General features: G+C 40.9%; 1 protein-coding gene across 1 annotated transcript in view; it reads right to left on the reverse strand.

Annotated features, from left to right (window-relative positions):
• LOC140724166 (uncharacterized) overlaps positions 1 to 27,230 on the reverse strand; it is a 146,133-nt gene that overhangs the window by 102,954 nt on the left and 15,949 nt on the right. Inside the window, 1 exon segment of the mRNA XM_073038651.1 lies at positions 1,979 to 2,578. Coding sequence (XP_072894752.1) covers positions 1,979 to 2,578 — 600 coding nt within the window.

Consider the following 27,230-nt stretch of genomic DNA (forward strand, 5'->3'; position numbering starts at 1 on the left):
ATCATCACTCTGGAAGAAAACATTAACCAGTGGAATGAGTATGACCCTCCATGGGAGACATCCCAACGATCTGAGCAGACGAGATGGTGACAAATGAGCCCTGAATAAGGACGTTCACTCCCAATGTCATTCTTCCTCAGCCTGAGATCTGAGGAGTGAAGAACATCTCAGACAGAACTGCAGTCAGCTCGACTTCTTCAGTCTGCAGGAAATTCAAGGGAAACCTCTTCTTCCAGAGTGATGACAATTTGGAACCCATCACCACAGGGAGAGTGAGAGGTGAACAACAGGGGAGGATTTGAAAGATCTGTTGTGGAACAGAATCAGGTCCAGCCGGCCTGAGTTGACTCTCTACTGTACACTAGGTGTGTTATAAATTCACTAAGTACCAGAGATAGTGATTAAAATAGAACTGATTTATTTGTCACAGATCCAGAATATTAAACTCCAGTCCTATTAAAAGTGAATGTGCAGCAGAAGAAACTCCTTCTATGCCCAGTGACCTGGATGGAGAACTGGGTGTGGTGAGCAGCAGCAATAATTGCAGAGTTCAACACCTACAATCACTCTCAAAATTGCATTCAGCAACGGTGATGGACAAATATCCAGCATGCAGCTTATTGAAACTTTCTCCCCAGTGTGAACCCGGTAGTGTGTCACAAATGTAACGCGCTGTAAGGTTTCACTGCTGATGCAGTGTACTCTCTGCAATGTTTCACTGCTGAGTTAATGGCTTCTCTGCAGCAGCAATGTTTAGGGTAAGACTAGAGATAACAGGGTTTTGGAGTGTTCGGCTATCCAATGACAGAAATGTTCTTCCTTGTGAGTCTGGAAGAGAGATTTTCATGGCCTTTTGCTGGCGAGAGATGAGAAGAAGAGCGTGGGCCCTTTTTCTTTCTTTTTGATTACTTCACTAATCATCTAATCAAAGTAAGAATTATACATCTCAGTCATTTATTCACATATTGTGTACTGTTTGTTATTTCAGGGTACTGATTTGTAACAGGGCACACATCACACAACATCCACCCAAACAAGATTTCTTAAGTTTGGCCGGGCTGGGGGGTTATCACCCCCTATATTTAGCTGCGAGCTGAAGCAAGAGTTGCATAGGGTTAGATTACTGAGTGAATCGCTTCCGAAATATACAGCAGGTGAAGGGTCTCTCCCCAGTGTGAACTCAGTCATGCACATCAGGTTGATTTCGCTGAGAGAATCTCTTCCCAAAGTCTGAGCATGAGATCGGCCTCTCCCCAGTGTGAACTCGCTGGTGTCTCTGCAGTTGAGATGTCCAAGTGAATCACTTCCCACACACTGAAGCCTGAATTATGCTTCACCGTGTAAGCTACGCCATACGCTCCGCATAGCCACGTACCTGACGCGGCACCCTAGGCCATACCGTATGCCGTAGCCTAATGCGCACCTTACGAAAATGTAACTGTGCGTCACAGACCGCCAGAACTGTGATGGGTCTGCTTGGTAGCAGCACATTTCCTCCTAGGGATTTCCTGTTGCTTCGAAGTTGGAAAATGGGCCAAATAGAGGAGAGGTTAAGTGAGGAAGTCAGAAAATATTTACATTTGTACGACTCTTCATTGGTATATTATAAAGAATGGCAAATGACATGAAATTCATGCAAATAAATTTCCACAAACATCGGTTTGGACGTCACGAACTACACTAAGAAATGGAAAAACTTCTCTCTTTTCTGCGCTGCAGTAATTTCAATAAAAGTAACTCTTGTTCAACATCTATTAGCTCCAACTCCAACAAGATGAACTCAGCAGTCGCCATCGTTCCCAACTCCACATGAGTCAATTCAACACAGTGCCATAGAACCTCAACACCAACTAGCGTTTTGCCAGAGCAACGCAGACACACGAACTCACAAGTAAAAATGCTCACAATGACATAGGCCACTTGCGTGGGCTACTGTGTATGCTACACTGTAGCGTCTGCACAGAGGGATAATTCAGGCTTGAGTCTGTGAATGGCCTCTCCCCAGTGTGAACTGACCAGTGTGCTTGTAGGTGGGCTGACTGAGTGAATCCCTTCCCACAGTCTGAGCAGCTGAATGGCCTTGCCCAGTGTGAACTCGCTGATGTACCTTCAGTTGAGATGACTGAGTGAATCCCTTACCACAGTCTGAACAGGTGAATGGCCGCTCCCCAGTGTGAACTCGCTGGTGTGCCAATAGGTGAGATGACCGAGTGAATCCCTTACCACAGTCTGAACAGGTGAATGGCCGCTCCCCTGTGTGAACTCGCTGGTGTGCCAATAGGTGAGATGACCGAGTGAATCCCTTACCACAGTCTGAACAGGTGAATGGCCGCTCCCCTGTGTGAACTCGCTGATGAACCATTAGGTGAGATGACAAAGTGAATCCCCTCCCACAGTCTGAGCATCTGAACGGCTGTTCCCCAGTGTGAACTCTCTGATGTACCTTCACTTCAGGTGAAGAAGTGAATCCCTTCCCACAGACGGAGCAGGTGAATGGCCGCTCCCCAGTGTGAACTCGCTGGTGAGCTATTAGTGTGGATGACTGAGTGAATCCCTTCCCACAGTCTGAGCAGCTGAACGGCCTCTACCCAGTGTGAACTGACTGGTGTCTCAGTAGCTGCGATGACAAAATGTATCCCTCCCCACAGTATGAGCAGGTAAACGGCCTCTCCCCCGTGTGAACTGACCTGTGTGCTTGTAGTTGGGATGACTGTGTGAATCCCTTCCCACAGTCTGAGCAGGTGAATGGCCTCTCTCCAGTGTGAACTCGCTGAAGTACCTTCAGTTTAGATGACTTAGTGAATCCTTTCCCACAGTCAGAGCAGGTGAACAGCCACTTCTCAGTGTGGACTTGCTGGTGAACCATTTGGTCAAATGACCGAGTAAAACCTTCCACACAAATTCAGTAAATGACCAGCCTCTGCCCCAGTGAGAACTAACTGGTGTGTCCACAGGTGGGAAGACCAACTGAATCCTTTCTCACATACAGAACAGGTGGATGGCCTTGTCCCAGTGTGAACTTATTGATGTCCCTTCAGTTGAAATGTCCATCTGAATCCATTCCCACTGTCTGAGCAGATGAATGGGCATTCACCCGTTGAAAATGACAGACGTGCCAGTCGATCAGATGATAGAGTGAATCCGTCTCCGCAGTCTGAGCAGGAATGATGATCAAGTGAATCGCTTGCTCCACTTCTTAAATATCTGGACAGAGACAGCAAAACTGGTGTGTTGTGTTTTAGATTCCCGTAGAGAAATTTCTTGTGATTTGTAACCTGTAAAAAGATATACAAAATCCATCAGTGGGTGTAGGACACCATTTCAGATGAGATCACTGAGTTATCAAGGTGACATCACACAGTTACAGTGAAGTTCAACCCAAGTTGGAGAGAGAAATCATCATCTAACTGGGCACAATGCTGGTATCTGGAATGACTATCAAACTCTCTGATGCTCCTCCTGTCTCTATAAGAATGGAGAAATTGACTAAACTGATAGTTAATGAAGAAGAAAAAAGAAGCAAAAAAAGAAGAAAAAAGAAAAACTTGAAAAAGAAAAAAAAGGGTTGTTTATAATATCTCACAAGAATACATAATCATCAGTGTCGTCAATTCCGATCCTCTCAACATAAATAAGATTAAAGCTGAAAAATCCAATAAGCTTGGAACAGGGTCATATTACATCATATGAAAATATTGAATAAATGGTCTCCATATCTTTTCAAATTTAATAGAAGTATCGAGTACATGACTTCTAATCTTTTCTAAATTTAAACATAACATAGTTTGAGAAAGCCAGTGAAATACAGTGGGAGGATTAATTTCCTTCCAATTCAACAAAATAGATCTTGTAGCCACCAAAGTGAGAAATGCAATCATTCGACAGGCGGAAGATAAATGAAGTGAGTCCATCATTGGTAAACCAAAAATTGCGGTAATAGGATGGGGTTGTAAATCGATGTACAATACTGCAGAGATAATATCAAAAATATCTTTCCAATATTTTTTCCAAAAGCGGACATGACCAAAACATATGAGTTAAAGACGCGATTTCAAACTGACATCTATCACAAATAGGGTTTATATAAGAATAAAAATGAGCTAATTTAGCCTTGGACATATGGGCCCTATGTACGACCTGAAATTGTATTAATGAATGTTTGGCACATATAGATGATGTATTAATTAATTGAAGAATTCTATCCCAATTCTCAATAGGAATAATAAGATTAAGCTCTATTTCCCAAAAATTTTTTGTCTTATAAAGGGGCTCTGAACGTATCTTCATAATTACATTATAAAGTTTTGATATAAGCCCTTTTTGAAAAGGGTTTAATTCAAACAAACTCTCCAAAATATCTGAAGACACAAAATTTGGAAACGTAGGAAGTACCGTACTTAAAAAATGCCTAATCTGTAAATATAAAAAAAAATGAACTCTAGGCACATTATATTTATTAGATAATTGCTCAAAAGACATAAAACAATTGTCCGAAAATAAATCAGAAAATCTTAGTAATCCCTTAGTTTTCCAAGCCGAAAAAGCTTGATCTATAATTGAAGGGTGGAAAAAGCAATTAGATACAATAGGAATATTTAAAACGAATTGAGTCAACCCGAAAAATTTCCGAAATTGAAACCATATACGTAAAGTATGTTTAACTATCGGGTTGTCAATTCGTTTCGGCAATTTAGAAAGAGCAAAAGGGAGAGAAGTCCCTAAAATAGAACCCAGAGCATCACCTGGTACCGATTTAATTTCCAAACTCACCCAATGAGGGCCAAAAGATCCATCCCAGTCTTTCAACCAACATAACATATATCTAATATTAACTGCCCAATAATAAAATCTGAAATTAGGTAATGCCAACCTACCTTCCTTCTTTGTCTTCTGTAAGTATATTTTACCTAACCTGGGATTTTTATTCTGCCATATATATGAGGAAATTTTTGAATCAACATTAGTAAAAAAAGATTTCAGAATAAAAGTTGGTACCGCTTGAAAAATATATAAAAACTTAGGTAAAATAACCATCTTATTAGCATTAATCCTACCTATCAGAGATAAAGATAATGGTGACCACTTAGTAAACAAGCTTTTAATCTGATCAATTAAAGGTAAAAAGTTAAACCTAAATAATTCTTTATGGTTTTTTGTGATTTTTAATCCCTAAGTAAATAAAAGAGTCATTAACTAATTTAAAAGGTAAATTTCCATAACTTGGGACCTGTCTATTCAAATGAAACAATTCACTCTTATTAAGATTTAACTTATACCCAGAAAACTCACTAAATTGAGCCAACAATGATAGAACTGCTGGAATAGATTTCTCAGCGTTAGAAATGAATAATAATAAATCATCTGCATACAAAGATACCTTATGAATATCTGTCCCACGATTAATACCCGAAATATCCTGTGATTCTCTGATGGCAATTGCCAAAGGTTCTAAAGCAATGTTTTATAGTAATGGGCTAAGAGGACAGCCTTGTCTAGTGCCCCGAAATATACGAAAAAAGGGAGATCTTTGATTATTAGTAAACACCGAGGCTACTGGAGTGTGATAAATCAGTTTAATCCAAAAAATGAATGTTGGACTAAAATTAAACTTCTCCAACACATAAAATAAGTAAGGCCATTCAACTCTATCAAATGCTTTCTCCGCATCTAATGAAATAACACATTCTGAAGTGCTATGTGAAGGAGTATAAACAATATTCAGTAATCTCCTAACATTGAAAAAAGAATAGCGATTTTTAATAAAATCGGTTTGATCTTCCGAAATAATTTGGTGTAATACCTTCTCCAGCCTGGAAGCCAGTAACTTGGAAAAGATCTTGGAGTCCACATTCTATAAAGATATTGGTCTATAGGATGCACAGTCAGTAGGGTCTTTATCTTTCTTCAGTATTAAAGAAATGGAAGCTCTATAAAAAGATTGCGGCAAATTCCCCAATCTCATTGCTTCTTCAAAAACCCTGCATAACCAAGGAGAAAGAGTAGCGGAAAAACATTTTAAAAATTCTACTGTATGCCCTTCTGGACCTGGTGCTTTCCCAGAATTCATTGAGGAAATAACCCCTTTAATTTGTGCATCCGTAATAGGAGTATCTAATATTGAAAGATCATCGGATGATAATTTTGGAAAATTCAATTTCCCAAGAAAATCACACATGGTATTATGATCCTGAGGGAATTCAGATTGATACAGGGAGGTATAAAAGTCTTGAAATGACTTATTTATCTCATCATGGTTAACTGTCAAATCCCCATTCTGCTGACAAATCTTAGTGATTTGACGTTTAACCAAAACATTCTTCAACTGACTAGCTAACAGTTTACCCGATTTATCACTATGTATATAAAAATCAGATCTGGTTTTCATTAATTGATTTTCAATCGGAGATATAAGTAATAAACTATGTTCCGTTTGAAGTTCAACCCTTTGTTTGTAAAGCTCCTTACTAGGAGTGATCGAATATTTCTTGTCAATCTCTTTAATTTTATCAACCAATAAAAGAGTTCCCTTCTTAATGCGTTTTCTCAGACCAACAGAGTAAGAGATGATCTGTCCACGTATATACGCTTTAAAAGTGTCCCAAAGTGTTCCGCAAGAAATATCATCCGTGGAATTAGTTGAAAAGAAGAAATCGATCTGCTCCTTCATAAATTTAATAAAGTCCGGATCTTGCAATAAGTTAGAGTCAAATCGCCATTGTCTAACATTAGAAGCTGTATCCATAAATTTAATAGAAAGTTTTAATGGAGCATGGTCAGAGATAGCTATAATATCATAATTACAACCAATTACCGATGGAATAAAACAAATCAATAACAAAATAGTCAATTCTCTAATAAGAATGATAAATATGTGAGAAAAAAGAAAACACTTTGTCGTTAGGATGCCGAAATCTCCAAATATCAAAAATTCCATTATCAGTCAAAAAGGAGTTAATACAAGTGGCCGACTTATTCAGTAAAATCTGAATAGATATAGATTTGTCCATCAAAGGATTTAAACAACTATTAAAGTCACCACCCATTATTAACTTATATTCATTTAGATTAGGTAAAGAAGTAAATAAGGACTTAAAAAAATCAGGACAATCCACATTTGGAGCATAAACATTAACCATAGCAACCTTTTTATTACAAAGTAAACCCGTAATTAACAAAAATCTACCTTTCGTATCCGAAAGGATATCGTGTTGAATAAATGCAATAGAGGAGTCAATAAAAATTGAAACTCCCTTAACTTTGGCATTCGAATTCGAATGATGCTGTTGACCCCGCCAAGAGATAAAAAAGCGATATTTGTCCTCCTTCCTCACATGAGTTTCTTGTACAAAAATGATATGAGCATTAAGTCTTTGGAATACTTTGAAAATCTTCTTTCATTTAATCGGATGGTTTAAACCATTAGTATTCCAAGACACAAAATTAATGGTCTGAGCCATGCTTCTAAAATCAACCCTTTGGTATAAAAAGGGTTAACCAAATTATAAACTCATGCACCTGGAAGAGGAACAAAAATAAAGAGCGGACCCGGAGGTGACGACACCGTAGACATATCTGTAGTTCAAAAACAGCCCAAATGAAAAAACTAAAACAAACTGGTAAAAGAAAAATTAAATTAGAAAACAGACCATCCCCCACCCCCACAAGAAAAAGAAGCCAAAATATGGCTAGAAAAAGGAAAAAAATGAGACTAATTCTACCCCCATATCAGCGGAAGACCACTCTGTATATAAAGGATATATATTAAAAAACCACCCCAACTTTAAAAATTATAATCACTATACTAAAAACCATACTTCTTAATATACTTAGTTGTAAAAAAAAAGAATAAAATCATTAAAAGCTTATAAATCGGGTTATAACCCAAACAAATCAAGAAATATTTAAACTATGATAAGCGATGCATTATAGGAAGAAGACGAGAAAAGCAAAAATAACGCCATCTTAAACAAAACCAAGAATATTTTTCCAAAAAACCACCATCTTAATAAAAAAGAATTCACCTTCGAAGGGTTAAAAATATACCTTCGAGGGAACAAAAATAATAGTCAAAAATATAGTATAATGGTTAAAGTGTATAAAACAGAGCGATTAATATAACGAAAACACACTTTAACTTAAATATAAAGTATAGGATAAACCTACACCAATAACCAGAGACTAACTCTGGTTTGAGGAATCAAAAACCATCTTACACGATCAGAATCACTCATTTATTAGAGATTAGTGTCTGTACCAGTAGGGAAGTTCTCCTCCAGATACTTTCTCGCTTCAGATGTAGAAAGGAAAACCTGGCGTGGAGCATTCGATGGAGAGATTCTAAGCTTTGCAGGGTATAAGAGCGCAGGTTTTAGATTTTTCTCATAACATTCAGACATCAGAGGTTTAAAAAGAAGCCTTTTCTTCATAACTTCAGGACTAAAATCTTCAACCAAACGGAAATGGTAATCTCGAAATTTAACCATTCCAACCCGCCGAGCCACACGAATAAGTTGTTCTTTGTCGTGTACATAATGAAACCGGACAATTACAACTGAATTTTTAGCTGGAGCACTCGATGAACAACGCCAAATTCTATGTGCTTGATCAAGTAACGGGGAGTTATCTGGGAAAACCGTGGGAATGCATCTTTTAAAAGTTGAGCAAAATATTTCGAAGGGTCGTCTTTTTCTATGCCGTCTGGGAGACCAAGTATACGTAGGTTCTGTCTTCTGGACCAATTCTCAAAGTCGACACTCTTGGCTTTAAGTGTTTCCACCAACTTAGTGGTCGAAATTAAATCCTGTTGCAATTTTTCAATTGTCAAATCTCGTTTCCGAGCTTCTTCTTACAGAGACGCGATAAGAACTTGTTGCTGGTTAATTAATAAATCCATCTTAACCATATCATCTTGAAAAGCCTTTATACCTTGTTTAAAAATTTGTTGTAGTTCATCGAATTTTTTATCCAAAACCTCCATAAACAGTTCATAAGTTAATTCAGTGCGTTGCGGATGAGCTTGCTTCTTTCCATTACCATTCAGGTTGCACCCAGGTTCTCGTCCTTTAGATCTAAGAGCCATTTCTGTTTGCATATCTTCAAAAATTCACAATAAACTCTTAACAATAAGCCCAAGAAAATAGCAAGAATCTTTTGGTGTTGGTAAAAATAAGTTAGATAAGGGTGATCAAAGGTTAAAAAAAGTAAAGGTTATGGAGCGAATCTAAAACAGTACTCACTCCATGAGCGTCTCCCGCTGACTGTGCATCACAGACTGCGGGAACTGTGATCGGTCTGCTTGGTAGCAACACATTTCCTCCCAGGGATTTCCTGTTGCTTCGAAGTTGGAAAATGGGCCAAATCAAGGAGAGGTTAAGTGAGGAAGTCAGAAAATATTTACATTTGTACAACTCTTCATTGGTATATTATAAAGAATGGCAAATGACATGAAATTCATGCAAATAAATTTCCACAAACATCGCTTTGGACATCATGAACTGCACTAACAAATGGAAAAACTTCTCTCTTTTCTGCGCTGCAGTAATTTCAATAAAAGTAACTCTTGTTCAACATCGATTAGCTCCAACTCCAACAAAATGTACTCAGCAGTCGCCATTGTTCCCAACGCCACAAGTCAATTCAACACAGTGCCATAGAACCTCAACACCAACTAGCATTTTGCCAGAGCAACGCAGACACACGAACTCACAAGTAAAAATGCTCACAACGGCATAGGCCACTTGCGTGGGCTACTGTGTATGCTACACTGTAGCATCTACACAGAGGGATAATTCAGGCTTGAGTCTGTGAACGGCCTCTCCCCAGTGTGAACTGACCAGTGTGCTTGTAGGTGGGCTGACTGAGTGAATCCCTTCCCACAGTCTGAGCAGCTGAATGGCCTTGCCCAGCGTGAACTCGCAGATGTACCATCAGTTGGGATGACTGAGTGAATCCCTTCCCACAGTCTGAGCAGGTGAACGGCCTCTCTCCAGTGTGAACTCGCTGATGTACCTTCAGTTGAGATGACTGAGTGAATCCCTTCCCACAGTCTGAGCAGGTGAATGGCTTCTCTCCAGTGTGAGCTCGCTGATGTACCTTCAGTTTAGATGACCGTGTGAATCCCTTCCCACAGTCTGAGCAGGTGAACGGCCGTTCCCCAGTGTGAACTCTCTGATGTACCTTCAGTGCAGATGACTGAGTGAATCCCTTCCCACAGTCTAAGCAGGTGAATGGCCGCTCCCCGGTGTGAACTCGCTGGTGTACCAATAGGTCGGATGACCTAGTGAATCCCTTACCACAGTATGAGCAGGTGAATGGCCGCTCCCCGGTGTGAACTCGCTGGTGTACCAATAGGTCGGATGACCTAGTGAATCCCTTACCACAGTATGAGCAGGTGAATGGCCGCTCCCCTGTGTGAACTCGCTGGTGTGCTAATAGGTGGGATGACGAAGTAAATCCTTTCCCACAGACTGAGCAGGTGAATGGCCGCTCCCCGGTGTGAACTCGCTGGTGTACCAATAGGTCGGATGATCTAGTGAATCCCTTCCCACAGTCTAAGCAGGTGAATGGCCGCGCCCGTGTGTGAACTCTCTGATGTATCTTCAGTTGGGATGAGCAGGTGAATCCCTTCCCACAGTCTGAGCATGTGAAAGGCCGTTCCCCATTGTGAACTCTCTGATGTACCTTCAGGTCAGGTGAACAAGTGAATCCCTTCCTACAGTCTGAGCATCTGAATGGCCGTTCCCCAGTGTGAACTCTCTGATGTACCTTCAGGTTACGTGAACAAGTGAATCTCTTCCCACAGTCTGAGCATCTGAATGGCCGTTCCCCAGTGTGAACTCTCTGATGTACCTTCAGGTCAGGTGAACAAGTGAATCCCTTCCCACACAGTGAGCAGGTGAACGGCTTCTCCCCAGTGTGAACTTGCTGATGTCTCTGTAGGGTGGATGACTGAGTGAATCCCTTCCCACACACTGAGCAGGTGAACGGCTTCTCCCCAGTGTGAACTCGCTGGTGACTGTGTACGTGGGATGACCGAGTGAATCCCTTCCCACACACTGAGCAGTTGAATGGCCACTCCCCAGTGTGAACTGACTGGTGTCTCAGTAGCTGCGATGACAAAATGAATCCCTCCCCACAGTATGAGCAGGTAAACGGCGTCTCCCCCGTGTGAACTGACCTGTGTGCATGCAGGTGGGATGACTGAGTGAATCCCTTCCCACAGTCTGAGCAGGTGAATGGCCTCTCCCCAGTGTGAACTCGCTGATGTAGCTTCAGTTTAGATGACAGTGAATCCTTTCCCACAGTCTGAGCAGGTGAACAGCCACTCCTCAGTGTGGACTTGCTGGTGAACCATTTGGTCAGATGACCGAGTAAAACCTTCCACACAAATTCAGTAAATGACCAGCCTCTGCCCCAGTGTGAACTGACTGGTGTGTCCACAGGTGGGAAGACCAACTGAATCCTTTCTCACACACAGAACAGGTGGATGGCCTTGTCCCAGTGTGAACTTATTGATGTCCCTTCAGTTGAAATGTCCATCTGAATCCATTCCCACTGTCTGAGCAGGTGAATGGGCACCCCCTATCCATTGAAAATGACAGGCGTGCCAGTCGATCAGATGATAGAGTGAATCCCTCTCCGCAGTCTGAGCAGGAATGATGATCGAGTGAATCGCTTGCTCCACTTCTTAAATATCTGGACAGAGACAGCAAAACTGGTGTGTTGTGTTTTAGATTCCCGTAGAGAAATACCTTGTGATTTGTAACCTGTAAAAAGATATACAAAATCCATCAGTGGGTGTAGGACAACATTTCAGATGAGATCACCGAGTTGTCAAGGTGTGATCTGACATCACACAGTTACAGTGAGGTTCAACCCAAGTTGAAGAGAGAAATCATCATCTAACTGGGCACAGTGCTGGTATCTGGAATGACCATCAAACTCTCTGATGCTCCTCCTGTCTCTATAAGAATGGAGCATTTCTGCCATCTCCAATCTGTGACCTGGCTCAGTTTGACTCTCTCCATTGGTATTATTCCCTGTTCCCACTGAGCTGCATGGGTTCCTGGCCCCACAGTAACTGAAACACGCTCACCGAAAAAGCCGGCAGTGCATTCCACACATTTCAGCCCTGGGATAACAAACCGCTGGCTGTGCACACGATCAATGTCCCTCATCATCTTATACACCTAAAAAAGGCTCTAAACATAAACAAGGAAATTACACATTGCTTTGAGGATTTGTCAGAAGTCTACAAAATCATGAGGGAGAAGATTGGGTAAATAAATGCAAGCAGCTTTTTCCACTGAGGTTGGGTGACAACTAGACGGCATGGGTAAGTGGGTTGGTGAAAATTTAACGGGAACATTTGGAAAAGCTCTTTACTGAAATGATTGTGAGAGTGTGGAATGAGATGCCAGCACAAGTGGTGAATATGAGCTCGGTTTCACCATTTAAAAGAAGTTTGGATGGGAGCCTGGATGGTAGAGGTATGGATTTGTGTAAAAATGGCCCAAAGGATATTGGGGACTCAGTTCACCACAACCACAAACTGTTCCTGCTGCTACCATCCAGGAAACGGTACCACAGCGAAAGGAGCAACAGGGACATCATCTTCTACCAGGCCATCAGACTGATTAATTGATTTCTGTTTTCTTGACTGTCCTATATACAAACTAATTATTATGAGTTAATTTAAATTACACATTGCACATTTAGATGGTAACGTAACGTAAATATTTCTACTCCTCATCTATATGAAGGATATTTGTAATAAAGTCAATTCAATTCACCCTCTCCACTATATGTTCTATCAATCTAGCTCCCATTCCCCCTACAACTTATTTAAACCACATCACCCCCACCCCCCGCACTACCTCTAGCAAGCCTTATCACTAGGATATTAGTTGCCTCTTGGTCTGTTCCCCTAACTAACAAATCTCCTATCACCCCTTTGACTTTTGTCTGTCAGGTAATTGCCCCCAACAGTGTCTAAAGTGGTCCACCCGCTGTTGTGCGGGATAGCAACAAAATACTCTGCGATGGCTATTTAACCTCATTCCCCTTCCTGACTCTCACACAGTTCCCTGTGTCCTGCACCTTGGGTGTAACTCACCTCTCCTCATGTTTTTTTTTAAAGCTATTATTAATGCTTTTTGAGTTAGTGATTTAGATGCATATCATATTATTACTGAGTTAAGTATTGTATGTAATGAGTTTTTGCTACAACAAGTGTATGGGACATTGGAAAAAAAAATGTTGAATTTCCCCATGGGGATGAATAAAGTATCTATCTATCTATATCTATCACCCCCTCCAACTGCTGGATGATCCAAAATTCATCCATTTCAAGTTCCAACTCGTTAAAGTGCCGGGTTACAAGCTGCACATCTTGTAGGTGAGGGCATCAGAGACACTGGAGGTCTCCCCTCCTTCCCTCCAATACACCCTCTAACTTGTAATAACCAGTGTGTACATAAATCTTGTACTGTGCATTTTTTACCCAGTGACAAGATGTGCACAGTGAATTTTATATAGAGATGTATTCATTTTCACAGCCAACAAATCACGGTCAATAGGAATTTTGATCTCCTCTGGGTTCGTAACGGGTAATGAAGGATTTTCTCACCAAAGCTTTTGCACATTGTCCATATGTGATTTGCTTGCTAAACTATGCTTTAAAAAGTCAGATTTCCAAATATCACTTCACTTCTTCCCACTTGCAAATTCTCCAGCAACTTTTGCATCACAATACACACAGGGATCACTAGTTTCTGTATTCTACATAAATATTCCCCCTGAACCCTCCCCCAATGACTGATGGTGGTGAACTCAGTGATGACAATGCCAATGAATATGAAGGGAAGGGCAGTAGTCTGTCTCATTGGAGTCTGGCACATTTGTGATGTGAAAGCTACTTGTTGCCCAGGACAAAGGTGTTTGATATCACTAGGTACCTAGACAGAATTGGACAAAACATGTTCTCACCGCTAGAAAAGTCCATTACAAGAACACACACAAAATGCTGGAGGAACTCAGCAGGCCAGGCATCAGCTATGGAAAAGAGTACTAATGCTGAGTTCCGCCGGCATTTTGTGTATGTTGCTTGGATTTCCAGCATCTGCAGATTTTCTCTTGTTTGTGATTGGAGGTAGAACAAAGCTGATTTTCTCAACTGGTGATATAAACGATTTTGTTCCCTTTCTCCTAGTTCCTAATCGTTGCATTTAGATAGCTGGAGCTCAGCTCTGTCTGAGAGATCCATCGGTTCCCATTCCCTCATCAGCCGGAAGCTCCCCGGGGCCCGTGTACGGATCGCGGGGCTGAGAGAGAGGGGAGAGAGCAGGACGGTCCCGGGATTGCGGACTACGGTGCCCGCAGTTCACAGGAATCGTTCCTCAGTCGGTGTTTAAGATAAAAACACAGAGAATCGATCTTACCTGCAGACGCTATTTCCAAGGCCTTCTGTGTACTGTACGCATGCGTGATACTTGGGGACGTCATCAGCCCTAACGCCTGCGCATCTGTTCGGTGCTTCAGCGCCAGCGAAATTTTAAACGCACGGCCTTATGGTTAATCACGGTGCCATTAAATATTTCTGCAAGCTCTGTTTCAATATTCATACCTCATTTTTTTCGTGTGTGTATAGAAAAATCTGCAGCTGTTTTAACGCCGAAAGCTCCCATAAACAATATACTCGATATCAACGTGTATCCAATGCCAAAGTAAAATGCAGATATAAAACACAGGAGATTCTGCAGTTGCTGGAAATACAGAGACACACACACTCAAAATGCTACATTTTCGAGTGGATTTACAAATTTCTCCTCTCACTCACTTATTCCGTGGATTACTGAACTTTTCTACTTTACCATCTTACGACTTTAAGCTTTGTTTCCCAAGCTTGATAGTTTGGGAGCTATATATACGCACAACACTGTTAACTTCTGTTTATTTCGTTTAATCTTTTATATTTAGAGTAGATACAGATAAAGCTAGTGATTTTCACATCGAAACCAGACTCCATTAGTGATCTATTGCTGCTGGTACGTAACAATCGTGCTGTCTGAGGCACAGTCCTTTAAAATTGGTGAAAATGACTCAAAACGTTGAAAAGAGCGGAAAAGAAGGAGTTTAACCAACTTCGTCCAGAGCCCTGAAGAACGTCACAACCACAGTGAGCTCATCGTCTTATTCAGTCTGGAGAAAATCATGCATGAAATTCATGCAGGTGCATAAGATGATGAGAGGCATTGGTCTTGTGGATAGTCAGAGGCTTTTTTCCCAGGGCTGAAACGGTTAACACGAGGGGGAATAGGTTTAAGCTGCTTGGAAATAGGTACAGAGGAGATGTCAGAGCTAAGGTTTTTAAGCAAAGAGTGGTGTGTGTGTGGAACGCACTGCCAGCGACGGTGCTAGAGGCGGATACAATAGGGTCTTTTAAGAGACTCTTAGATAGGTACATGGAGCTTAGGAAAATAGGGGGCTATGCGGTAGGGTAATTCTTGGCAGTTTCTAGAGTAAGTTACATGGTCGGCACAACATTGTGGGCCAAAGGGTCTGTAATGTGTTGAAGATTTCTGTGATTCTATGAAATTCAATGGAAATCTCCTATCCCACGGAGTGGTGACTAGTTGCAACCTGTCATCTCAGGGAGAGTGATAGGGGAATGGCAGGGATAGATTTTGATGTTTGATATGGAACAGAAACATGGGCCAGGACCAGATGGGCCGAGTGGCCTCTCTAGAGTACACAGTGAGTGTGGTAGAGACTGAAAGTACCTGACACACGGGATTTGATACAGACTGATTTATCTTTCACAGATCCACAATATTAAACACCAGTCCAGTTTAAGGCTAACATCAGCAGAACAGACTCCTCCAATGCTCAGTGACCAGGGTTCAGTCCTGGGTGCGATGAGCAGCCGCAAGAACTGCAGAATCTGACAGTAACAGTCCCTCATGAACCTGCAGCTGCCTTCAGTCACCGTGATGGTTAAACATTTAACACGGAGCTGATTTGAACCTCCTCCCTGATGTGAAGTTGCTGGTGTTGCAGCAGCTGGGGTGATTGAGTAAAACTCTTTGCTCACCCCGGACAGAAATGTGGCCTCTATTTATTGTGAACTCACCGGAGCATCACAAGGTGGGTTAACTGAATGAGTCTCTTCGCACACACGGAGCAGGTGAACGGCCGCTTCCCAGTGCGAAGCTTTTAGTGTATCTGCGATAGCCGATTGAATCCCTTCCAAATTCAGAGCCAGTGAATGACGTCACACTACTATCAACGTCATGGCAGTGTATCCAGTCAGATCACGGACATGGACACATGTTCGTGCTCTCCTTGTCGCAAGAGGGACCGTTGTCTTCTCCGCCATCTCCGCCTCCACATTCAAGGATTGGCCGCATTCAAGCACTGGAGAACTGACAGATACAGCGGAACTAACGTGCTGTTGTGTTTGTGATTCCCATAGACAAATCCTTTGAGTTTTCTAAACTGTTAAAAGTTTACAAACCACTCAGATTACTTAGTTTTCATGGTGCCTTCTGAGAAAAACACTGTCACAACTCAAAACAATTTGGGGGGACAAGACTTCATCTTCTAACTGGCCACAGTTCCGGCATCAGGCACAATATCAAACTCTCTGCTTCACTCTCTGTATCAAAATGGATCATTCCTCCCCTTCATCAGTCTGTGACTTGGCTCAGTTTGTCTGTCTCTTTCGCATTCTGAGCATGCGCCACACACCCACTGAGATCACATTTTATTTACACAGCTGTGACTAGAGACTTTCTGATTATTATGTCCCTCCCGGCATTTGACGGTGGTAAACTCAGAGTCAGCAATGGTATTGACCCTCAGGAGTAGGTGATTAGGCTTTTCCGTTGCAGATCGATAAACTGCCGGTAGTGTGTGGCTGGATGAGTGGGTCGTTTTCAGACTGGAAGGAGGTAGCGTTTGGAGTACCCCAGAGATCAGTCCCTGACCACAGTTGTTCACAGTTTAATGTCCTGGCGGAGGTAGCGAGATGTGAGATGTCCCAGTCTGCTGGTGACGCAGAAAGAGTGGAGTTGGGGGAGGGGAGGCTATTCACATGCAATTTCGTAGCTTTGCAATCAGTACATAGTGCACTGTGGGGCTGCAGTGGCGGGTTCCAATCTGCTAATTAAGTTTGCTGACTACACTACATTGATCGGCCGAATCCCAAATAATAACGAGGCAGCCGACAGAGAAGAAGTCATCACCCCGACGCAGTTGTGTCAAGAAAACAACCTCTCCCTCATTCCGTCAAAAACAAAGGAGCTGGTTGTGGATTAAGGCGGAATGGAGACAGGGACCAAATTCAACATTTCCAAGACTGTTATTGACACAAAATGCACATTTTAATATTGATCATGACAAAATGTATTTTTCATACCGTTAATGACATAAAACATATTTATGGATTGTTACTGACAGAGAATAGTATAATTTGTGTTCCGTGTGTTATCTGAATGTACTTGCCTGCGATGCTGCCACAAGTCAGTGTTTCTCTGTCCCTGTACCTTCCCGTACTTGTGCACTTGGCAATAAATTCAACAAGACCTGTGAAATCTCAGTGAGATTTGATTAGTGATGATCATCTTGGCAGCTCGGTAGGTCGAATGTATGCGACAGTACACTGTTAAATGCAAAACCCTGAACAGTGTTGATGATCAGAGGGATCTTAGACTCCAAGTTCATCGCTCCCTGAAAGAGACTGCACAGATTGATCGGGTGGTTAAGAAGGCAAATGGCATGGTTGTCTTTATTATTTGAAGAATTGAGTTCAATAGTCGGGAAGTTGTGTTGCGGCTGTTACGAGCCTGCGGTCGTACTGTGACTGTTTCTTTAAGAGCGCCGGCGTGAGGAGGCGGGGCTATGACGTCAGTCACAGGCTGACAGCGCTGACTGTGGACTGAACCATAAGAGAGAGAGAGCGATCTGCAGACAGGCAGTCGGCCAATCTAAAGAGAGAGAGAGAGAGAGACTGGAAAAGCTGATCGCTTCAGTTAGTCGCAGCCGAGGCTTGGAACTCTCCTCTGCCCACAAGAGTGGGTTGATCATCGGTACACGGAACCACAACGAATGTGTGTGGCTGTCACTTCGTATAATCCGTAGGAGTGAGTTTTGGAATATCTTGTGTTAACCCTTGTCTGGGTGTGTTGTGTGGTAACCCCTGGAAGACGGTATTCCTGTGACAGGTCACTTTCGCTGATAACTCGTATGTGGACGGATTCAACGGATAAGAACTTCGTCGACGGTTATTTTGAAGAAACTGCCTTTTCACCCTGTATTACAAATATCTCTCTCCTATCATTTATTCCGTGGATTACTGAACTTTCCTACTTTACCATCTCAAGACTCTAAGCTTTGTTCCCTCATGCTCGATAGTCTGGGAATTATATTTACACACATACACACATAACACTGCTAACTTTCATTATTTCGTTAAGTTACTATATTATAAATAGATACTATAAAGAGAGTGATTTTAACATCAAAATCAGACTCCAGTGCGAACTCTATTGCTGCTGGTTCGTTTCTAAAACGTTTCAGTTCGTAACACAGTTTTATAAAACTAGTTAGTCCACATCTGGAGTGTTTCATACAGTTCTGGTCGCCCCCATTCTCGGAAGGATGCCGGGGCTTTCGATAGTGTTCAGAAGAGGTTTACCAGGACACTGCCTGGATTAGAGGGCATGAGCTATAACGAGAGGCTGGACAAACTTGTGTTGATTTCTCCAGAGCGGCGCAGGCTGGGTTGAGACTGGATGGACGTTTTACAGATTACGAGAGGAATAGATAGAGTGGACAGACGATATATTTTTCCTGGGGGTTGAAATGTCTAATACATTTAAGGCGAGAGGAGATGTGAGCGGCAATTTTGCTTCTTTCCACAGAGTGGTGGGTAGCTGGTTCTCTGTCTGGGGATGCGAGACCAAAGCGGTCACCTGATCCCGTTTCCTGTTCACGTTTTTCCGCAGATCTGCAGTATCTGCGGGTCACTGCTCTACGTGTACGTGTAGCTTCATCTTTCCCCGTTCAGACAAGGCAGTGAGATCCGGATCTGTCACGTCCTCTCGTTGTGGGTGGACAATATGCTTTTTTTCTGCAATATTTTCAGCATGTTTCATTTCGCTGTTTTTACCTGCTGAAGTACAGCCAATGTTTCTGCTTGTCTGACCCATTTATGTCAGAACTTAGCCTTTTCTATTTATCTGAGCTTCTCATAATTTAACTATTTAATATGTATGTATATTTTTATCGGAAATCACAATCGTAAAAATCTATTGTTATGAATCAGGTTCTACTGCTGCCGCAGAGACAAAGAATTTCATGACATATGCCGGTGCTATTAAACCTGATTCTGATATTGATATGGGAGACCCACCACCGGTCACCTGATCCCAGTTACCGCAGAACGTAATGTGAGATTGAAGCCTTTTCTATTTATTTGCATTCCACAGAAATGACAACAGTTCAGTTTCCTTCTGTGGTTCCAGAGCAGAAGCTCAGTCTGTCTAATATTTCCGCACAATTAAAATGGGGAATTTGTTTATTCTTATCACGTACTGAGCTACAGTGAAAATCTTGCCTGACGTACCATCCACACAGATCGATATATTACAACAGTACATTGAGCTGATATACGACAGAACAATCACTGTAACAAAGCATTATGGCTGCAGAGAAAGTGCAGTGCAGATAGACATATGGTGCAGGGTCACGTCGAGTTACATTGTGAGGCCGAGTCCATTTTATCATTCATTTGGCTTATAACCACAGACAGAAAGCCGCCCTTGAGCTTGTCATTACTAATAACTGCAGCTCTGTAAATAAAGATCTCTGTAAAGCGAATATAGTTCCTTTAATGGACCATGAAACAACAATTTTCTAGATGAAATCCACTTATTTTTTCTTTAATAGCTCGTATTCCTCCTGTGAAAATGATGATTTTACGTAGATTTTTATATATTTTCCAAAATATACCTCTTTTTAACTAATAAAATTTCGATGAAATTGACTCTGCTATTTCTTCCTTTATTTGGAACAATAAGAGACCAAGAATTAATAAGTATCATTTACAGAAATATAAAAAAGATGGTGGACTTGCACTTCCTAATTTAAGACTGTATTATTGGGCTGTGAATATTAGACAATTACGTTTTTGTTTATATTGGCATGAGAAGAACCAAAAATCATTATGGGTTGATTTGGAATTAAAAGCTGTTAAACAATTTTATTTTACTTCAATTTTAGGAGCTCCATTACCCTTACAGCTCTCTAAAATTCCAAATTTAAATTATTACCCGGTTATTAAACAAATCCCTACGGATTTGGGTTAAGTTTCGTTTATTTTTATTTTAAACAATTGAAGTTGTCTGTTTTTTTATATCGAAACTTTTCATTTAAACCTTCAACAACTGACCCCATTTTTCTCCTATGGAAAAATAAAAGGATCCATTCTTTTACAGATTTATTTTGTGATGGTCGATGGATGAACTTTGAAGAGTTAATTAACAAATTTTCACTCGCTCATGCACATTTTTTGCAATATGTTCAGGTGAAACAATTTTTACAACAATGTTTACCTAAGTTTCCATATTTACAAGAATCTGATTTGTTGGATTCCATTTTGAAATTGAATCCCTTAGTGAAAGGTTCCATTAGCAGAATTTATAATTTATTTTTGTTACAAAAAGATAACCTATCACTAAAGATTAAACAAGATTGGGAGAGAGAGCTTAAAAGAACCCTTGTTAATGAAGATTAGCTTCGACTTTTGAAAAACGTAAATTCTTCTTCTTTATGTGCCAACCATTGTTTAATTCAATTTAAAATTGTTCCCCGTTATTTTTTAACAAAAGGAGAGACTATCTAAAATATTTCCTACTATAGACAAATGCAGTGATAGATGTGAAACTGAAGTAGCTACTTTGTCACATATGTTCTGGTCATATTATTCATTAAAATCGATTTGAAAATCTTTATTTTCTAAAATTTCTAAAGCTCTGAAAATTAATTTACAACCTAATAGATTGACTGTTCTATTTGGAATAGCTCCACATCATATTCAGGGTATTTCATCTTCAGATCTACCTGTAATTGCATTTGTTACGCTACTGACAAGAAGGGCTATTTTATTAAAATGGAAAGATATTTCTTCCCCAACATTAATTGAATGGTTTTCTCAAGGAATGTTATGCCTTAGTTTCGAAAAAATAGAAGTAGAACTTTGGATCCTGGATTCGATTTTGAGAAAAGATGGGGTTCTTTTGCCAAATATTATCATTTAAATTGAATTACGCTATATGGTTTCCTTCCAATTGTATTTTTTTATAAATATGAAATGGCAGTTGATGATTCTTATTTTCATATTTAGATGATGGTCAAATGTGTGTTTCTTATGTAGTTAGTGTTTTTTTTCCCAAGTTAAATGTTTTTTTCCCCCTTCTATATATATATATATATATATATATATATTTCCAATTTTATATTTTACGATCAGTTTTTTCAGCTTTATTAATTGTATACATATTAATCTATTGAAGTTTTGTATCATTTTGTAGCTGTAGAAGATTCTGTACCAATAAAAAAAATTCTAAAAATGAAAAAAAAATGAAAACGACAAAACAGTAACTGCGACAAAGCATTCTGTAAAAAAGATTCTAAAAATGGAAAATGAAAATGACAAAACAACAATGTAACAAAGCATTCTGGCTGCAGAGAAAGTGCAGTGCAGATAGACATATGGTGCAGGGTCACGTCGAGTTACATTGCGAGGCCGAGTCCATTTTATCATTCATTTGGTTTCTAACCACAGACAGGAAGCCGTCCTTGAGCCGGGTGGTTCGCGCTTTAAGGCTTTTGTATCTCTTCCCCGATGGGGGAACGGGTTTGCATCAAGAATGTCCAGGTTGTGAGGATCTTTGAGTACATGGCCTGCTTTTCCGGGGGAGGGGAAGTGTAGGAAGAGTCCATGGAGGGAAGGCTTGTTTCTCTGATGTTCTCTGCAGTTCCTTGCAGTCATTGACAGAGCAGTGGCCGTACGAAGCCGTGAAGTATCGACAAGGAGCTCAGAGTCCTCGGCCTTCACCCTGCCTTGTGTAGCTGGATCCTGGACTTCCTGTCAGATCGCCGGCAGGTGGTAAGAGTGGGCTCCATCTCCTCTGTCTCTCTGACCCTCAGGACACACAACCCACAGGGTTATCTCTTTGGCCCCCTCCTTTACTCTCTGTGCACCCATGACTTGTGTTGCCACCCACAGCTCCAATCTGCTAATGAAATTTGCTGACAACACTACATTGATTGGCCTAATCTCAAATAATAACTTACAATCGATCAAATGCCTTCTGACAAGGCTCGGTCCAAACAAACTTTTCACCCTTCTTCAGGAGATTGGTCAGAGGAAGAGCGATAGCAGCAAAGTTCTTACAAAACTTACGGTAACATCCATCCATTCCCAGAAACCTTCTAAGAGCCTTCTTAACAGTCAGAATAGGAACTTGAGAAATTGCCTGGACTTTTGCCCGAACAGGAGCCAACCTGCTTTGACCAACAACATAGCCAAGACAGGTCACACTGGCATGGCCAAATTCACTCTTAGCTAACTGTAAGGTTGTCCTGAGAAAGCCTGTCAAACGGCTTCTCTACTGCAGAGATATGCTTTTCCCAAGCGTCACTCCCTGTGACTCAGTCATCAATACAGGCATCTGTGTGTTCTAACCCTCGAATTACAAAATCAATCATTCTCTGGAATGATCCTGGACCATTTTTCCTTCCAAAAGACAAAACATTGTATTCATACAACCCAGATGGTGTCACAAATACAGAAATTTCTCTACCTCTGTCCGTCAATGGAACACACCAATACCCTTTCAACAGATGAATCTTTGTAAGAAATTTAGCTTTTCCAACCTTATTGATGCAATCATCCACCCTAGGGATAGGATAGGATTCTGTTTTTGTTACTGCATTTACCTTCCCATGATCAGTGCAAAATCTAACGCTACCATCAGGTTTGGGCACAATAATGCAGGGTGAGCTCCAATCTGATGCTGAAGGACTAATAATACCATTTGCCAGCATGTACTCAATTCCCTGGTCAGCCAATTTACACTTTTCTACGTTCATGCAATATGGGTGTTGTTTAATCGGTTTGGCTTGACCAATATCTATATCATGAACTGCGACCGTGGTTTGCTTGGGAACATTGGGAAATAAATCTTTAAACTTCAGAATTAATTCCTTCAGCTGTTGTTGTTGCTTTGGCTGCAGATGAGCCAACTTGTTATCAATATTTTCTGGAACCACCGAGTTCATTGGCCTAACTGGGACCACGTTTGGCTTGTGAAAATTCTCAGATGAGTCAATTGTTTCATTCTCAGGGTTGCCAGATTCATATGTTTTGACAACAACACTCACAGATGGTGCCTGCTTGTCAAAATAAGGCTTTATTATATTTATGTGTACCACCTGTGTTAGTTAACGTTGGTCGGGTGATTTAATAAGATAATTCACATCATTAATTTGAGAGACTATTTCATACGGTCTATTGAATTTCGCCTGAATTGGATTCATAAATATTGGAATTTTCCTGGTATTTTCTTTCTGAAGCCCACTTATCAAACCAACACTTCATTTTGTTTTGAGAAATCTTTAAGTTTTGTCTCACTAGACTACAGACTTGGTGTAGTTTATTCTTGAAATTCTAAACAAAGTCTAACAAGTTAACATGTACATCCCCATCAATCCACTGTTCCTTTAACAAGGTCAAAGGTCCCCTCACTCTATGACCAAATACAAGTTCAAATGGACTAAAGACCAGTGATTCCTGTAACGACGCTCTTACTCCAAACAAAAGCAAATTTATTCCTTCATCCCAGTCTTTTCCATTTTCAACACAGTATGTCTGAGTCATTGTTTTGTGGGCAGAAGGATATCTTCCTAAAGCCCCTTGTGATTCCGGATGGTACACAGCCGATGTAATTTGTTTCACTCCCAGTTCATAAACTACCTGCTGGAATAATCCAGATGTAAAATTACTTCCTTGATCAGACTGGATTTCTTTAGGCAAACCAGATAAAGTAAAGAACTTGGTAAAAGCCTTCGCCACAGTTTTAGCTTTAACATTTCTGAGAGGTATTGCATCTAGGAATCTGGATGCAGTACACATAATAGTTAGCAGATACTGATGGCCAGCTTTAGTCTTTGGCAATGGGCCAGCACAATCCACTATAAATTTTAAAAAGGGTTCACTGAATGCAGGTATAGGCCGGAGTGGGGCCACTGGCGTGACCTGATTTGGTTTACCCACAACTTGACAAGTGTGACAGGTTCTGCAAAAGGTCACAACATCTTTCCTCAAATTAGGCCAGTAGAATTATTTCATAATCCTGTTTACAGTTTTATTCACTCCAAAATGTCGACCTAATGGCATACTGCAGGCCAAAGTTAAAATTACAGCCATATAACTTTAGGAACTACAACTTGGTGAACAATTTCCCATTCCTCACTCGCTGGTATAGCAGGTGGCCTCCATTTCCTCATTAACACTCCATCCTTGAGATAATACCCTACTGGCACTTTCTTAATCTCATCATTTCAGAGAGTTGTTTCTTTTAAAGCTTCAATCTCAGGGTCTCGGTTCTGTTCTGCTATAAACTCCTTCCTACACAGGGATAAATCTTTCTCATCAGACTTACGACCTGAATCCTGTTGAAACAATGAAGGCAGAAATTCCCTGACAAGTCATCATAACCTGAATCCCGATTTTGGTTATCATGGGTATCAGAGTCATGCTGCACAGATCCGTCTGCATTGGCAGACTTTTTAGCCATACTTCGAGTTACTGCACAGGAAGGATAAATGTTAAAATCCATCTGTGGGTCGTCAGTGGTTGTCTTAGTTGTCAACAGCACTGCAGGAACAACTTTAGGTCATTCCCTAACAGCAAACTAACATCTTCCAATGGTAAACTGGAGTATAATCCAATTTTAGCAGGTCCCAAAACCAACCCTGACAGTAAAGTTACCTTGTACAACAGCACAGAAACCATGCCACCCCCAATGCCTTTAATAAGATTTACCTCACCAGTGTTAGTCTCATCACCAAACTTTAGAACGCTGTCTAATATAAGTGACTGAGTAACCCCAGTAACTTGAAGAATTTTCACTGGTACCAGGGATGACCCTTCCTTTACTAATACAAACCCATTTGACATAAAATGATCAAAAGCCTTCTTAATTCGGTCAGAATTCTCAGTCCATAACTGAGCCTCAACAGAATGTTCAGAACCCTGTGGGTTTATAGGTGCTTCAACAAACTGAACACAGGCATTCGGGACTGCCTTCTTTTCCTTTTTCTTATTCAGGACAGAACAATTAGCCATCATATGAACAGCTTTCTTGCAATAGTAACAAGTATGACCAGAAAATTTCTCCTTCAACTGCTTCCCTTCATCCTTACTCTTGTCACTAGTCCCAGCTGTAATTTCTGGTTTACCCTGGTGATCCCTGGCACTCTTTTGGAAGCTCTTATTCTGGGTAAACTTAACCTTGCGAGTTAAAGCAAACTCATCTGCTAATCTAGCAGACTCCTGCAAAGTGGCAGCATCCTTTTCATCTAAATACATCTTTATATCATCAGGAGCACACCTTTTGAAATCTTCAATTAAAACTAACTCTTTCAAGCTATTAAAATCATCATATATTTATCATCATCATATATATCATCATATATGTGCACCAGCGATCAAAACACACAGACTTCTCATAAGCAAATTACATATGTCTGGTGCACAGATTTCCTAAAATTTCTAAACTTTTGCCTGTATGATTCTGGGACCAACTCGTAAGCTTTGAGCACAGCCTGTTTCACTATGTCATAATCAGCTGCTTAATCAACTGACAAAACAGAATAGGCTTGCTAAGCCTCCCCCTTAATTTGTAAGAGAATAGGCCAACCCTCTTCTGGCCACTTTAAATTCTAAGCAACCTTCTCAAAATGCTGGAAGTATTTATCAACCTCTATCTCATCAATTGGAGGTACGAATTTAATTTCCTGACTGGCCTCAAACTTATCACCAGAGTCTAACGCTAGACCCCTTTGCTGCAACCACTTTATCTTTTCCAGCTCAAATAGCCTCTGTTTTTCAGCTTCCTCCCTCTGTTTCTCTGCCTCCTCTCTGATTTTCTGCCTCTATAGCCTCAAACTGCCTCTGCCTTTCTGCAGCCTCCATCTTTAATTTTTGTCACTTGAACTGGAGCTCAAGCTCACTAGGTTTACTTTCAGGAAACACCTCCAACTCCTCCACTTTAAACACACCCTCAGGTATATAATGTTCAGCTGTTATCCTCTGCATCTGTGCCCTCCTCATTGTCAAGTTCAACATAGCAAGTTTTAACCTTCTGGCAAGACTCAACAACTCAATCCGTCTGGCATCCTCTAATGCCTCAGAGGTTGCCGCTTCCAAACAATAATCAGCATCCGCTGCTGATTTTCCACACACAAATCAATCAAAAGCGACTTCCCCAATGAAATCGATAATTAATGACTACGCCCGCATAGCTGTTCATATCCCGTATGCAGGCCCCAATTTTGTTATGAATCGTAAAACTTCAGAAACGAATCAGCACCAATAGACTACACCTGGAACAACACACACAAAATGCTGGTGGAACACAGCAGGCCAGGCAGCATCTGTAAGGAGAAGCACTGTCGACGTTTCAGGCCGAGACCCTTCGTTAGGACTGCCTGAGTCTGTCGGACGAAGGGTCTCGGCCTGAAACATTGACAGTGCTTCTCCTTATAGATGCTGCCTGGCCTGCTGTGTTCCACCAGCATTTTGTGTGTGTTTGAATTTCCAGCATCTGCACATTTCCTCGTGGAGTCTACACCTGGAGTCTGCTATTGATGTTAAAACTATCTTTATTAGAATCTACTTATAGTATAGTAACTTAAGCAAGATAAACAAAAGTTAACAGTGTTATGTGTATATATGTGTGTAAATATAAATCCAAAACTATTGAGCTTGGGGGAAACAACGTCTGGAGTCTTGAGATGGTAAATTATGAAAGTTCAGTTCAACCACAGAATAGGTGATGAGAGAGATATTTGTAATCCGGGGTAAATGTCAAGGGAAGGCAATTATGTCGAATTCCACATGTTCCATGGTGGTAAAACAAGAGAACCGTCACTGTAGATTTTAC

This window comes from Hemitrygon akajei, unplaced genomic scaffold, assembly GCF_048418815.1.
Source record: "Hemitrygon akajei unplaced genomic scaffold, sHemAka1.3 Scf000168, whole genome shotgun sequence".
Classification (NCBI taxonomy): Eukaryota; Metazoa; Chordata; class Chondrichthyes; order Myliobatiformes; family Dasyatidae; genus Hemitrygon; species Hemitrygon akajei.